This window comes from Carassius gibelio, chromosome B24 (assembly GCF_023724105.1).
Source record: "Carassius gibelio isolate Cgi1373 ecotype wild population from Czech Republic chromosome B24, carGib1.2-hapl.c, whole genome shotgun sequence".
Classification (NCBI taxonomy): Eukaryota; Metazoa; Chordata; class Actinopteri; order Cypriniformes; family Cyprinidae; genus Carassius; species Carassius gibelio.
The window spans coordinates 8,429,776-8,441,970 of record NC_068419.1 but is presented as its reverse complement, the minus strand read 5'-3'; the positions used below and the strand labels follow the sequence as shown (position 1 = coordinate 8,441,970).

Genomic DNA, 12,195 nt, shown 5'->3' with positions numbered 1-12,195 from the left:
TGAACTAACCTTTTAAAGACACAGTTCACCCAAAATAAAAAAAATACAAATTTGGTAATCATTTACCTCAAGTTGTCCCAAACCTCCTAACTACAAAATAAGATATTTTGAAGAATGTGGGTAACCAAATTAGTTATTGGTCCCCATTGACTTTTCATACTATGGAAGTCAGTGGGGACCAGCAACCCACATTCTTCAAAATATCTTGTTTTATATTCAACACAAGAAAGATTATCATGCAGGTTTTGAACAACTTGAGGGTGTGAATATTTTCTGCAAATTAAAATTTTTGGTTGAACTATTCCTTTAAATGAACCTAATGAACGAATTATGATTACCATGCAAAACACAAATAAATAAATAATAAATAAATGTGCAATACTATAGTAAGCAGAAAAAAATACAATATAATAATTTGTGATATACATTTTTACTCAGTATCAGAGCATAAATAATATTACAGAGTATGACAGTATACTGTCCAAACGCGCCATAAAACTACATTTCCCAGAATGCATCTGTCTGTTTTTCACACAGACACGCCCCAAGTAGGAAGTGCTGAGTAGAGCAGCAGAAACTGACTGTTAGCTGCTAGTAGAAGAGATGTTTTGAACGTGGCTTCAAACGGAGGCGGATTTATTCTTTACTTATTCATCCGATGTGTGAACGCATCTGTTTAGGATATTGTCATCCATTCCTCGTGCTGACCACGCTAAAACAAGCAACACCATGGAGCACATCCGGACACCAAAGGTAGAATTTACTAAATAGTAGAATTCTGGCAGAATCAGTCATGACTTCAAAGTCATAAACACTTTTTAAATGCAACTGAATTTAATGCATCTTAACCTATGACATGGTGTATCTATATACATTGGACGTGCAGCTCTTATCAGTGTTTATGTTCGTCTGTATCGTCTGGCCTTGTGTAAATGAACCGAATGCTCTTGAATCTAGTCCCGGTGATCCGTGTGTGGATGTTCTGCCTTTGTGGCCATTGTGACAGATTTCAAAATCTGTGCAGAACTGGTCTGTCCTGAAAGCTTTGGGCCTTAGAGGCTGATTCTGCATTTTTATGTTGTCTGAAGGTATTAGAACGGTGATGTAATGAATAAGGCATCCAAAACGGCATTTGTATGTATACTGTAAATAGTCTTATTTGTTGTGACATTATGAAGCACTCCATTATTACATTAACAGAAATGTAAAAAACTTTATTTATCTGCATTTTATCTACATTTTATCTACATTTATTTTCTATATTAACCATCTTAGTGTCAGGGTTTTCAGCCAGGAGTCCAGGGCCAATAAAGGCACTCAAGTGGGTCTAAAAAAAAAAAAAAAAAAAAAAAAAAAAAAAAAAAAAATATATATATATATCATAAAATCTAAATAAATAAAATATAGAATACAAATATTGTATAAATATATAAATATAATATTGTGTTCCTGTAGCTCAATTGGTAGAGCACTGCGCTATCAAGTAAGGTTGGGGGTTCGATTCCCCGGGAACGCATGATATGATATGATATGTAAAAATTGATAGCCTGAATGCAATGTAAGTCGCTTTGGATAAAAGTGTCTGCTAAATGCATAAATTAATTAAATGAATAAATAATGCACAAACACACACACACATAAATATATATAGTGTTAAAAGTATTGCTTATATGTAGACTGTATCTTACTTATATAGCATTACTTATATAGTTACCTGAACTCCTATATAATCTACTGTACAAAGCTTACACAATGTTGCTTTTATGAGTTTCCTTTTAAAAATCGCTTTCACTGTTTGTTTTGTGACGTTTGATGGTTTTATTGCGTTCAACGGAATTTGTTGCTTCCCTGCGAACCAGTTGCTGGGATACAGAGGCAGATCTCATTTTTTATATACAGAAGTTTTAAATAATAATATTTATTTATTTTTTTTTTTTTTTGCTTTCAATTAATTGACCATCTAATTTTGTTTTTCACTTAAGTGTATGTTTAAATATGTGGTAGGATATGATTTGTGATATGACGCCGCCCAATATGATACGCACTATCAATTAATTTGATGATAATTTAATACAAAGACATTAAACTGTAGTAGTCTATTGTGGCTTGTCCACTTGAAAATGGCTCAGTACATGTATGCGACACCATGTTTAAATGAAATCATCATGTTTTCCGTTAAAATCTGTGCAGAAAATAGTGAAAACGGTAGTAGATTTTGCTTGGTCTTGCCAGTAAAAGTACATTTCTTTTGGATTATTATTAAATTCCTCATAGTTAGGGCTATATATTTCATGTTTACAAAGTGGAAGATATATTCGGCTTGACTTGAAAATGTAATGTGTGTTTTTCTCCACAGGTAGAACAAGTGAAGCTGCTAGATCGCTTTAGCAACAAGTCTGTGACAGGAACCCTTCATCTGACGGCCACACATCTGATCTTTGTGGAGAGTAATTCAACCAGCGCCCAGGAGATATGGGTATGAAAAGCCCTGCTTAACAGCCTCTAAATGATCTGTTATGACGTGATAAAGAATTCCTGTGTGACCGACAGGGTGGCTTGGATATACAGTACCAGCCTTTTTGTTGACAGGATTATAGTGAATTGGATCATGGGAATGAGGTTACTAGTTCCTCACGTTGGCAGAAGGCATTGTTGCTGTGGAAACCTGTCGGCTGAGTTTGCCCTCGAGGCCAAGTGAATACGGGAGTGTAGGGGAGGCCAGGAGAGGACATGAATACCAATGACCCACATAGCTCAAGACGTGATCTGCCACGGTTAGAGTCCACTGATCGCTCCGTCTCTGTGTGTGAGCATATGGCAGATGGTTAACTTTATCTTACCGTCTTCTCCATGCAAGAAGCAGATCAGAAGTCGAGATGGTGACTGACACTGACCAACAACGTTTATCATTATAATATACTCTTGAGAGGTTTGAATGATATTAGGCTATTCGCTTTTTAATTGATTGAACTTATTATTTTTGACTTACGGGTGATACAACTTGTTAAACATTCCCATAGACTCACTTTGAAGACTTGGGCCAGTAAGTAATTGTAATTAATTGAAATCTAATTGAAAAAAAATATATATTTATATATTTCCGGTTAAAATTTTGGGATAAGTACAATTTTGTTTTAAAGAAATTTATATATATATATATATATATATATATATATATATATATATAATTTTTTATTTATTTATTTTTCTATAAGTCACACTTTATTTCATAATTTGGATGGTCCTGCGACTTATAGTCAGATGCGACTTATTTATCAAAATTAATTTGACATGAACCAAGAGAAATGAACCAAGAGTCCACATTACCGTCTACAGCTGCGAGAGTTCGCTCAATGCTGCTCTGTGCTGCTCAGTGCACTTGTAGTCTAGACTGAAACATAGAGCGCCCTCTCGCGGCTGGAGACGGTAATGTTTTCTCTTGGTTCTTGGTACTAAATGCGACTTATATGTTTTTTTCCTCGTCATGACGTATTTTTTGACTGATGCGACTTATACTAAGTTCTGACTTATAGTCCGAAAAATACGTGTATATATATATATATATATATATATATATATAATTTTTTTTTTTTTTTTTAGCAAAGACACTTGCTCATTTAATTTATAAACAGTTAAGACATTTAACACATTTGATTGGTTACAAAATATTTCTATTTCAAATAGATGCTGGTCTTTTGAAATTTCTAGAATCTTGAAAAAAATGTTTTCTGGTTTCCACCAAAATACTGAGAAGCACCACTGTCTTCAACATTGTTAATAATAAAATGAATGTTTCTTGAGCTCCAAATCAGAATATAAGAATGACTCCTGAATGATCATGTGACTCTTAAAGTGGCATAATGATGCTGAAAATCCAACTTTGCCATCACAGGAAAGAATAACACTTGAAATATATTAAAATAGAAAACACTTATACAGAATTGTAAAAGTATCTCTTTCTTTCTTTCTTTCTTTCTTTTTTTTCAGAAAAAAAAAAAATGTGGTTATTTACATATAACGTATTAATATGTATTATATATATATATATATATATATATATATATATATATATATATATATATATATATATATATATATATATATATATATATATATATATATATATATATATATATATATTGAATTCTGTTTATACTAACAGTTTTAGCCTGTTTTTATAAGGGCATCCTTGATCTTGTTTTAGTTTACAAGAGATCTGGCCTCAAGAGCACATTTTGTGATTTTGTTCCAGCACTTTATAAAAACTAGCTGGCTGGTTGGAGTAGCAGATGTTCACATGACAGTCTGGAACCCAACTGAATTAAATTCTGCACTCTCACATGTAGCTTCTTCACTCACAAAACGTCTCTCTCTGTCTGCCTGCAGCACTGCCTTCTGTTCCCTATGCATTATGCATTACACGCACACTTCAGTGGTCAATGACAACAGCACACTTAGTCACGAAGATGCAAATGGAAATGCAGATATATGCACGCTTTTTTGACCTTCCAAAAGTGCTGTGTAGTTACTTGAATATGGTAATCATGTATGTGCATATTAGATTCTCCTTGTCATGTTCTTGCACATTAGATTCCTCTTTAAAGATAGAGGAACACAAGAAGAGGAAGGGAGAAAAATTTGAGATTTCAAAACATCTTTAAAAAAAAAATACTGATGCTTATGACTAGTAATTGTGGCAGGAAACACAGTCATTTGAAACCTTACAAGCTATTTTTGTTTAGTTTTTTACATTAGGAAGGCACAATATATCAGTTAGCAGCCGATATTAGAGTTTTATTTATCAGTATTGATCTGATCGATGTTAGAAATTTAATTATGCAAACGTACTTCCATATTTGAATGGCCAGTCCCATCCCCTAATACTCGATTTTACACTGTTACATGTAATAAATACCCTTTTAATTTAGATTGTACATTATATTTTACAGTATTATTTATACTTTGTGTATTATTTTAGATTTTGTTTATATTTAATTGGTTGGTATATATATTTAATTTGGTATATATAAATATCAGTCAGATATTTAATTGTTCATGCTCATTTTTATATTTTTATATTTAGATTGCCTTCATTTAACGCAAACTTAAAATCTAATAATTCAACACTTTTTCATCATTTAAAAATATTACATTTAGTTTCAGTTATTTAATTTTAATTTATTTAGACAAAATAGTTTGGAATTCAAATATTGTATGCAATTAACTGGTTATAGGTCTTAAAATGAAAAGATAAATAAAAATAATAATTGGCCTTTTTTATTATCAGTATACACCCCATTTTACAATTTTCTTTCAAATAAATGCCACTTTATTTTTATTTATTTTTTTATTTTTTTAAATGTGGCTTAACTGTCCAACTGCATTTTAGTTGAATTCTGTAAATGAGTTTTGTATTTATGTGACTGTGTGTTCAGATCCTTCATCACCACATCGCCTCCGTGGAGAAGCTGTCCCTCACAACCAGTGGCTGCCCGCTCCTCATTCAGTGCCGAAATTTCCGTCTTGTCCATTTTGTGATTCCGCGAGAGCGGGACTGCCATGATATCTACAGCTCTCTGCTCAGGCTACTGAGACCAGGTGGGTAAAGTGGCATGTCAAGAATAAATAGACTGCAGAAGTTTCCTGAAAGTCACAGGGGAGACCCTTGGGTCATGGCCACCCTCTGTTCTGTGACTGAACAAGGGATATTGTGGTCATGCGTTGTTGGCTGGAGGTCAGGGACATGAGAGCATCAGTAGCAGCTCCAGATGGTCAGCTGAATACTTTGACTTTCATTTTCACCTTTTGTAAAGTTTCTTAATTCTGTACACCAGTGTCCTACGACGAGCTGTACGCGTTCTCCTACAACCCAAAGCAGAATGACCAACAGAGAGAGGAGGGCTGGCAACTCATAGACCTCGCAGCTGAGTTTGAACGGATGGGTGTGCCATGTGACCAGTGGCAACTGACAGATGTTAACAGGGAGTACAAGGTATGATGGGAGGCAAACGTGTGGAATATGTTCAACATCAGCAGCAATTCTGAATCTAATTCAGGATATGGGTCTCTAAATAAATGGGTCAATAAAATCAGGTCTCATGAGGCTGTCAGGCAACCTAAAATAGAGTGTAACGTCCCTCAAGACTAGTACTAGAAAATAATGTGGTTGGAATAAAACTAGGTTTCAGTTAGAAAAGCGAATGCCTGGCCAGGTATGTACAGTATGTGTTAGTTTTATTTTATTTGTGAACCAATCTGATATCCTTTGGTTGTGAATTACTCTGTTTGTTAACAAACTGTTAATTGAGTGAGTGATTCTGTTGTTCATTCATAATACAATACAAAAAGACTTAAGTCACTTGTCATCGCCTATTTGTATAACAGTATAACCTGCTGAAAAGGTCACTGGATAAATGAGTGCATGGATATGAAGAAATCTTTTTGATGGATTGAAAACATTTTAGATGCTGAGGTTAATCAAATATGTGAAGCTTTGCTGTTGGTATATTTATAACCATTGCAGAAAATTATAATATGGAATTACAATATTTATTATTACTATATGTATTATTTTAGATGTAAAATGTAACATTTTACAAAAAAAAAAAAAAAATACTATGTACTATAAATAATATCCATTAAAATATTTTCAATTTCATATTTTAGATTCTTCAAAGTAGACACCCTTTCACGAGATCTAAAATAAAAACAAAAAAAACGTAAAATAGATTAAAAAGCTTTGAATAAATTGCAGAAATGTAAAAAATTTTTTTAATACATTCGATATAAATTAATTAATAATACTATTTTATATTTGTTTGTCTGTGTGTGTAGCTCACGAGAATCTTAAATTCAGTGGTGTGTTTCCATGGTTTTTACTTGTACTGCTTGTTTTTATACTGCTGTACTGTGTGTTTTTTTTGTTTACAGCAGTTATTGTTTTCTTTAGTGTATTGTTAATGTGTCTGACTTTAAATTGTGTGCTTAGGTGTGTAAGACATATCCAAGAGACTTATACGTACCCATTACGGCCAGTAAGCCCATCATAGTCGGAAGCTCCAAGTTCAGAAGCAAAGGCCGATTTCCTGTTCTTACATACTTCTACCAAGAGAAGAAGGTAAGAATGGACTATTCTGTATTAATGAGAATAGAAAACAAGTCATTTAAATGAAGTATGTAGCTGCTTTATGTGCAGATGTCTGTTGACACAGTAATGTGTGTTAGTTGTTTCTTCTGTGTGGTGTTAGATAAACGGAGCAGAATTTTAAACAGGTAATGGCTTGTTAACACAGAGAGACTGATTATGTTAAACACTAGTTTTACTGGCAAGTCAGGGCTGTTTGCCAGTGGCTTCCTCCCAACATCTGCATTGGTCTTGTTAAGTCTGCCGTTCCTCATTTCCTCTGCTTTTCTAATGTACGTCAGGGTGGTGAACATTTATACTTGTGTGTGTCATGTCTCCAGGCGGCTGTGTGTCGGTGCAGTCAGCCTCTTTCTGGCTTCAGCGCTCGCTGTTTAGAAGACGAACACATGCTTCAGGCCATCAGCAAGGCCAATCATAACAGCCGATATATATATGTGATGGACACGCGGCCCAAGGTAGAACATCATGAAGTTTTTTTTTTGTGTTCTTCAAGCCAGTTGGGAGATCATAACAGGTTTCTTAAGCACTTTTTGTGTTTTGGTAGTTGAACGCACTGGCGAACCGTGCGGCAGGGAAAGGTTATGAGAATGAAGACAACTACTCTAATATCCGCTTCCAGTTTGTGGGCATCGAGAATATTCATGTGATGAGAGGAAGTTTGCAGAAGCTTCTGGAAGGTCTGAGACTGCTGACGTATGGGAATTTGGTTCATTCTCATTTCATTTTGTGGCTTGTCAGCATCTCTGTTTTTTTGTGTCTCTAATAGTGGTGGGAACGCGCTCACTTTCCATGACTGATTACCTGGTTGGACTGGAAAACAGTGGATGGTTGCGTCATATCAAAGCCATCATGGATGCTGCTATATTTCTTGCTAAGGTAAACTGTAGTCTTCCTGCATGCAGTATTATACCACTGATCATTTAATATCCAGGGGTATTTTAGTATTAGTATAATTTGTTTATTTAGTAATATTTTAAATTACGGTAGCATTGAAATTTATATTTCAGTTTTTGTTTTTTTATGGTTTCCTATTTAGTAATTTTGCAATGTTCTCTTATCATTTATTTATATATATATATATATATATATATATATATATATATATATATATATATATATATATATATATTTAGCTTTGGTGTATTTTTTATTTCGCCTTGAGTAATTTTATTAATGCCTAAACTTATTACATTCCTAATTTTTATTTAAGTTTTTAAGGTTTTTCGTCTGATATTTATATATTATGTGATCTTTATTTCAGTGTCACCTTTATTTCAGTTACTGCTAATTATTTTAGTATTAGTTTTTTTTTTTACAATAACAACAATGATATAAATTCTACCTCATCATATAGATTAGATATAGATGATATAGATTTCTCATCAGTGTTATTTTAGGATTATTCGGGTTCTATTATAGTTGTTATTATTATTATTTTGAATTTGTTTTTATCCTTATGTTTTATGTTTCCATTATGATTTTAATTATTTTGTATTTGTGTTTTGTCCTTTTTTTTTTTTTTTTAAGATATACATAGTATTTATAATTTTTTTAATTCAGTTTCAGTTATTTTAGTACATCAGGTTAAACTAGTCTTGGCAACTAGCTGAAATTATATATGTGCTATTTTAAAAAATGTGCACAGTTTTTTCTACATTTTTATTTCAGTTTTAGTTTGTTATTTTAGTACATCAAAGTTTATTTTATGTCAAGTAACAATTTTTTATTTAACTGTAATAATCTTGTTTCTCATAAATGTTGTTGTAATACCAGGCTGTGACTGTGGAGGGCGCCAGTGTGCTTGTGCACTGCTCTGATGGATGGGATCGGACAGCTCAGGTCTGCGCTCTAGGCTCTCTGCTGATGGATCCGTACTATCGCACCATTAAAGGATTCATGGTAAGAGCTTTTTATCTGTTCATTATCTGACATTGTTGTTTGTCTTTGTCCACCATCTAATATGTCTTCCTATTGTACTCAGGTACTTATTGAAAAAGACTGGATCTCTTTTGGACACAAGTTTGCTGACAGGTTAGCATGATTCACCATTTGGTTTCCTAACTTTAGATGTTTGAAGAGTCTGGAATAACCTTGTCATCCGTTTCCCCGCAGGTGTGATCAGTTGAACATCGACCCAAAAGAGGTGTCACCCATCTTCACGCAGTTCCTGGAGTGTGTATGGCAGCTGACTGAACAGTTTCCTCAGGCTTTCGAGTTCAGCGAGTGGTTCCTCATTCAGATCCACGAGCATGTCCATTCCTGCCAGTTTGGCAACTTCCTGGGCAACAGCCAACGGCAGAGAGAAGACCTTCAGTGAGTAAACCTGAAAAACATGCATTTGCTTCCTTTCCATCATCTCCAGTATATTACACCCTAAGGGTAAACCTAAGGGAGACACTGATCTCAGATTTCTTCTGTATATCATTACAGGTTGAAGGAGAGGACATATTCATTATGGGCTCACCTTCTAAATGAAAAGCAGAACTACTTGAACCCTGTGTACAGCCCAAGCTTTGCAGAATCACACCCGGTCTTGGAACCATCCACCCAAGCCTACCACTTCAAGTACAGATGACTAACCTCTTCTGTTTATAAATGACTCCTCCTTCATTTAGACTCTGCAATGGTTTAATCAGTAAACGGTTTGTGTTGCAGGTTCTGGAGAAACATGTATCATCAGTATGACCGTTCCATGCACCCTCGGCAGTCCATTCTCAAACACGTCCTTACCTTGAAAGACAGCAACCGAGAGCTTGAGGGCACAGTGCAAGCCCTGAAGACTGTGAGTTCACGGAAAAAAATTAAGCCTTGAACGCTCATTTCCCATGAAAAAGAATGAGTCATGTATTTGTGTGATGTAATACCACTGAGTTTCTCCTGAGGGATCAGAAGATGTTAGTCTGAACAAAATGAGGCTGGAAAGGACTGAAGTACAGTTTGCTCAGTATGTTCAAATAAATTAAAATTAAATTAAATTTATGCATTTAGCAGATGCTTTTATCCAAAGCGACTTGCAGTGCATTCAGGCTGGCAAATTTTTACCAATCATGTGTTCCCGGGAAATCGAACCCCCAACCTTGCACTTGATAGCACAATGCTCTACCAATTGAGCTACAAGAACACTATGAATGAATAGAATGTGTAAAACTGTCAGCCCATGGTTTCTGGAGTTCTGTGTCCATGCAATGTTTTTTGGAACGTAAAAACATTGAACAATATTGAGGTTGTGAGGGATGTGAGCGAGTCCATTCAAACAAATTAAATGTGTTCTACAGTCTGATGAAGTGAGAATATTCCAAATAGAATTTAAGAGAAACAATGCCTTCCTGACCACTGCAACCATAATAATCATAATCATCATTATAATAAAAAAAAGAAAAATGCTTCATTGAAGGTTCAGAGAAGCATGTGGTCTCTGTTTCCCTTAATGGAAGAAGAAACGTGACTCTTCCTAGAGCTGTCCTCCTGGCCAAACTGAGCAACTGATGGAGAAGAGCTTTGGTTAGGGACCCTCAGACTCATCGCCTGCAGAGTACCATCCCAAAAGTAAAGTGTGCTGGCAGCAGCCTTATGCTGTGGGGCTGTTTTTCAGCAGCAGGGACTGAGGGACTCGTCAGAGTAGAGGAAAAGCTCAATGCACCAAAATATTGAGAGAGCCTTAATGAATACCTAGTCCAACTCATCTGCCCCCGTCCAATGTATGAAGACAATTCTGCTTTTGCTTTGTCAGTAGGGTGTATGAAGTATAGATTAATGTGGAAAAAAAGTAAATTGAAGCAGTTTAGCAAGGCAGCAACGTAACAATGTGAAAAAATAAATGGGGTATGAATACATTATCAAAGCACTGAGTATATATATATATATATATATATATATATATATAATATTTTTTTTATTGTGTGTGTGTGTGTATGTGTATGTGTTTGTGTTATTATACTACTAATAATAATAAGTTTACAGTTTTTGTTTTGTCTGGCAATTTAAAAACTCACAGACCAATGTAACAATAATATAATAATGATAATTTATTTTATTATTATTAGTTATTAAAGCGGCAACAATTATTATTAATAAAATAGTAACTGATGACATATCATTTGTATTATATGTTGTATATGATATTTAATCATATTTGGTTATCAGGTCTATAAAGTATTCTTGCTTCTTTCATTGCCCTAACCTCATTGCTCTCTCTGATAACCTCCATTTGTTTCATTAATCTGAAATGACACATGCTTTCCTGTTTCTTTGTGTGTTTCCACAGAAGCTACAGAAATTTGGTGTGAGGACATCTCCACTAAAGCCCCAGACGCCTCCAAGAGAGCGCAGTATCGCTCCCCGACCGCAGTCTCTTATCCTGGGAGCTCCTCTTCTCAGTCGGAAGGAAGTGCAGCAGGAGGAAGACGAGGAAGTGTTCGGAGAGGAGGCCAGGGAAGATGCTCCAGCCAGCACTGGCGGAGAACGGACTGTAGAGGGAAGCAGTGCCACGGAGAACGGTTACGGGAAGGTGATGGGATCGTTCGGCTCCAAGAATGAGCCCGGTGTGGTCACCTTGGAGTTCGGAGTGGCTAGAATGAGCTGCTAAGGACACTTCAGAACTTGATTTTGGAAAATTAAGGAATCTAGGAGGACTGGAAAAAAATTGTATATTCTGATGTGAGAAAGATTAAGAGAGTGTGTGTGTGTGAGCACGCCCATGTTGTTTACTCTACGTGATGGCACTGTACTCGTACAATAGACAAAGAAATAATTGGGGGGAATTCAGAGATGGATCCCTTAATGTAAATTCATTGTTATATCTGTCAATTCAAATGTTATTTCTGTCATCAACTACATTTAAAACTACAATTTTTTTTTAAGAATGTCAATAGCACTAAAAAGAAAAGATTAAACAGAGCTGTTGGACTTGTGACTCAAATCCTCCCTTTTTTTTTTAGGTGTTCGGATTTAAAACTTAATTTATTCGATGTCACTTGCTGTTGGTGGAAAGATTAATGCTGTCCAGAATGAAGGATGACTGTAGAGATGCCCTACACACAAGTATCCTATGT

General features: G+C 35.0%; 1 protein-coding gene across 1 annotated transcript; it reads left to right on the top strand.

Annotated features, from left to right (window-relative positions):
- Nucleotides 1–534: 534 nt before the first annotated feature.
- LOC128013015 (myotubularin-related protein 6) lies at nt 535–12,062 on the top strand. Its single transcript, XM_052595688.1, has 14 exons — nt 535–753; nt 2,357–2,476; nt 5,436–5,598; nt 5,835–5,992; nt 6,989–7,117; nt 7,465–7,599; nt 7,689–7,821; nt 7,911–8,020; nt 8,918–9,043; nt 9,126–9,175; nt 9,257–9,457; nt 9,575–9,709; nt 9,800–9,926; nt 11,409–12,062. The coding sequence occupies exons 1-14, from the start codon at nt 730–732 to the stop codon at nt 11,727–11,729; spliced, it is 1,932 nt and encodes a 643-aa protein (XP_052451648.1). The 5' UTR covers nt 535–729; the 3' UTR covers nt 11,730–12,062.
- The last annotated feature ends 133 nt before the right edge of the window (nt 12,063–12,195 follow it).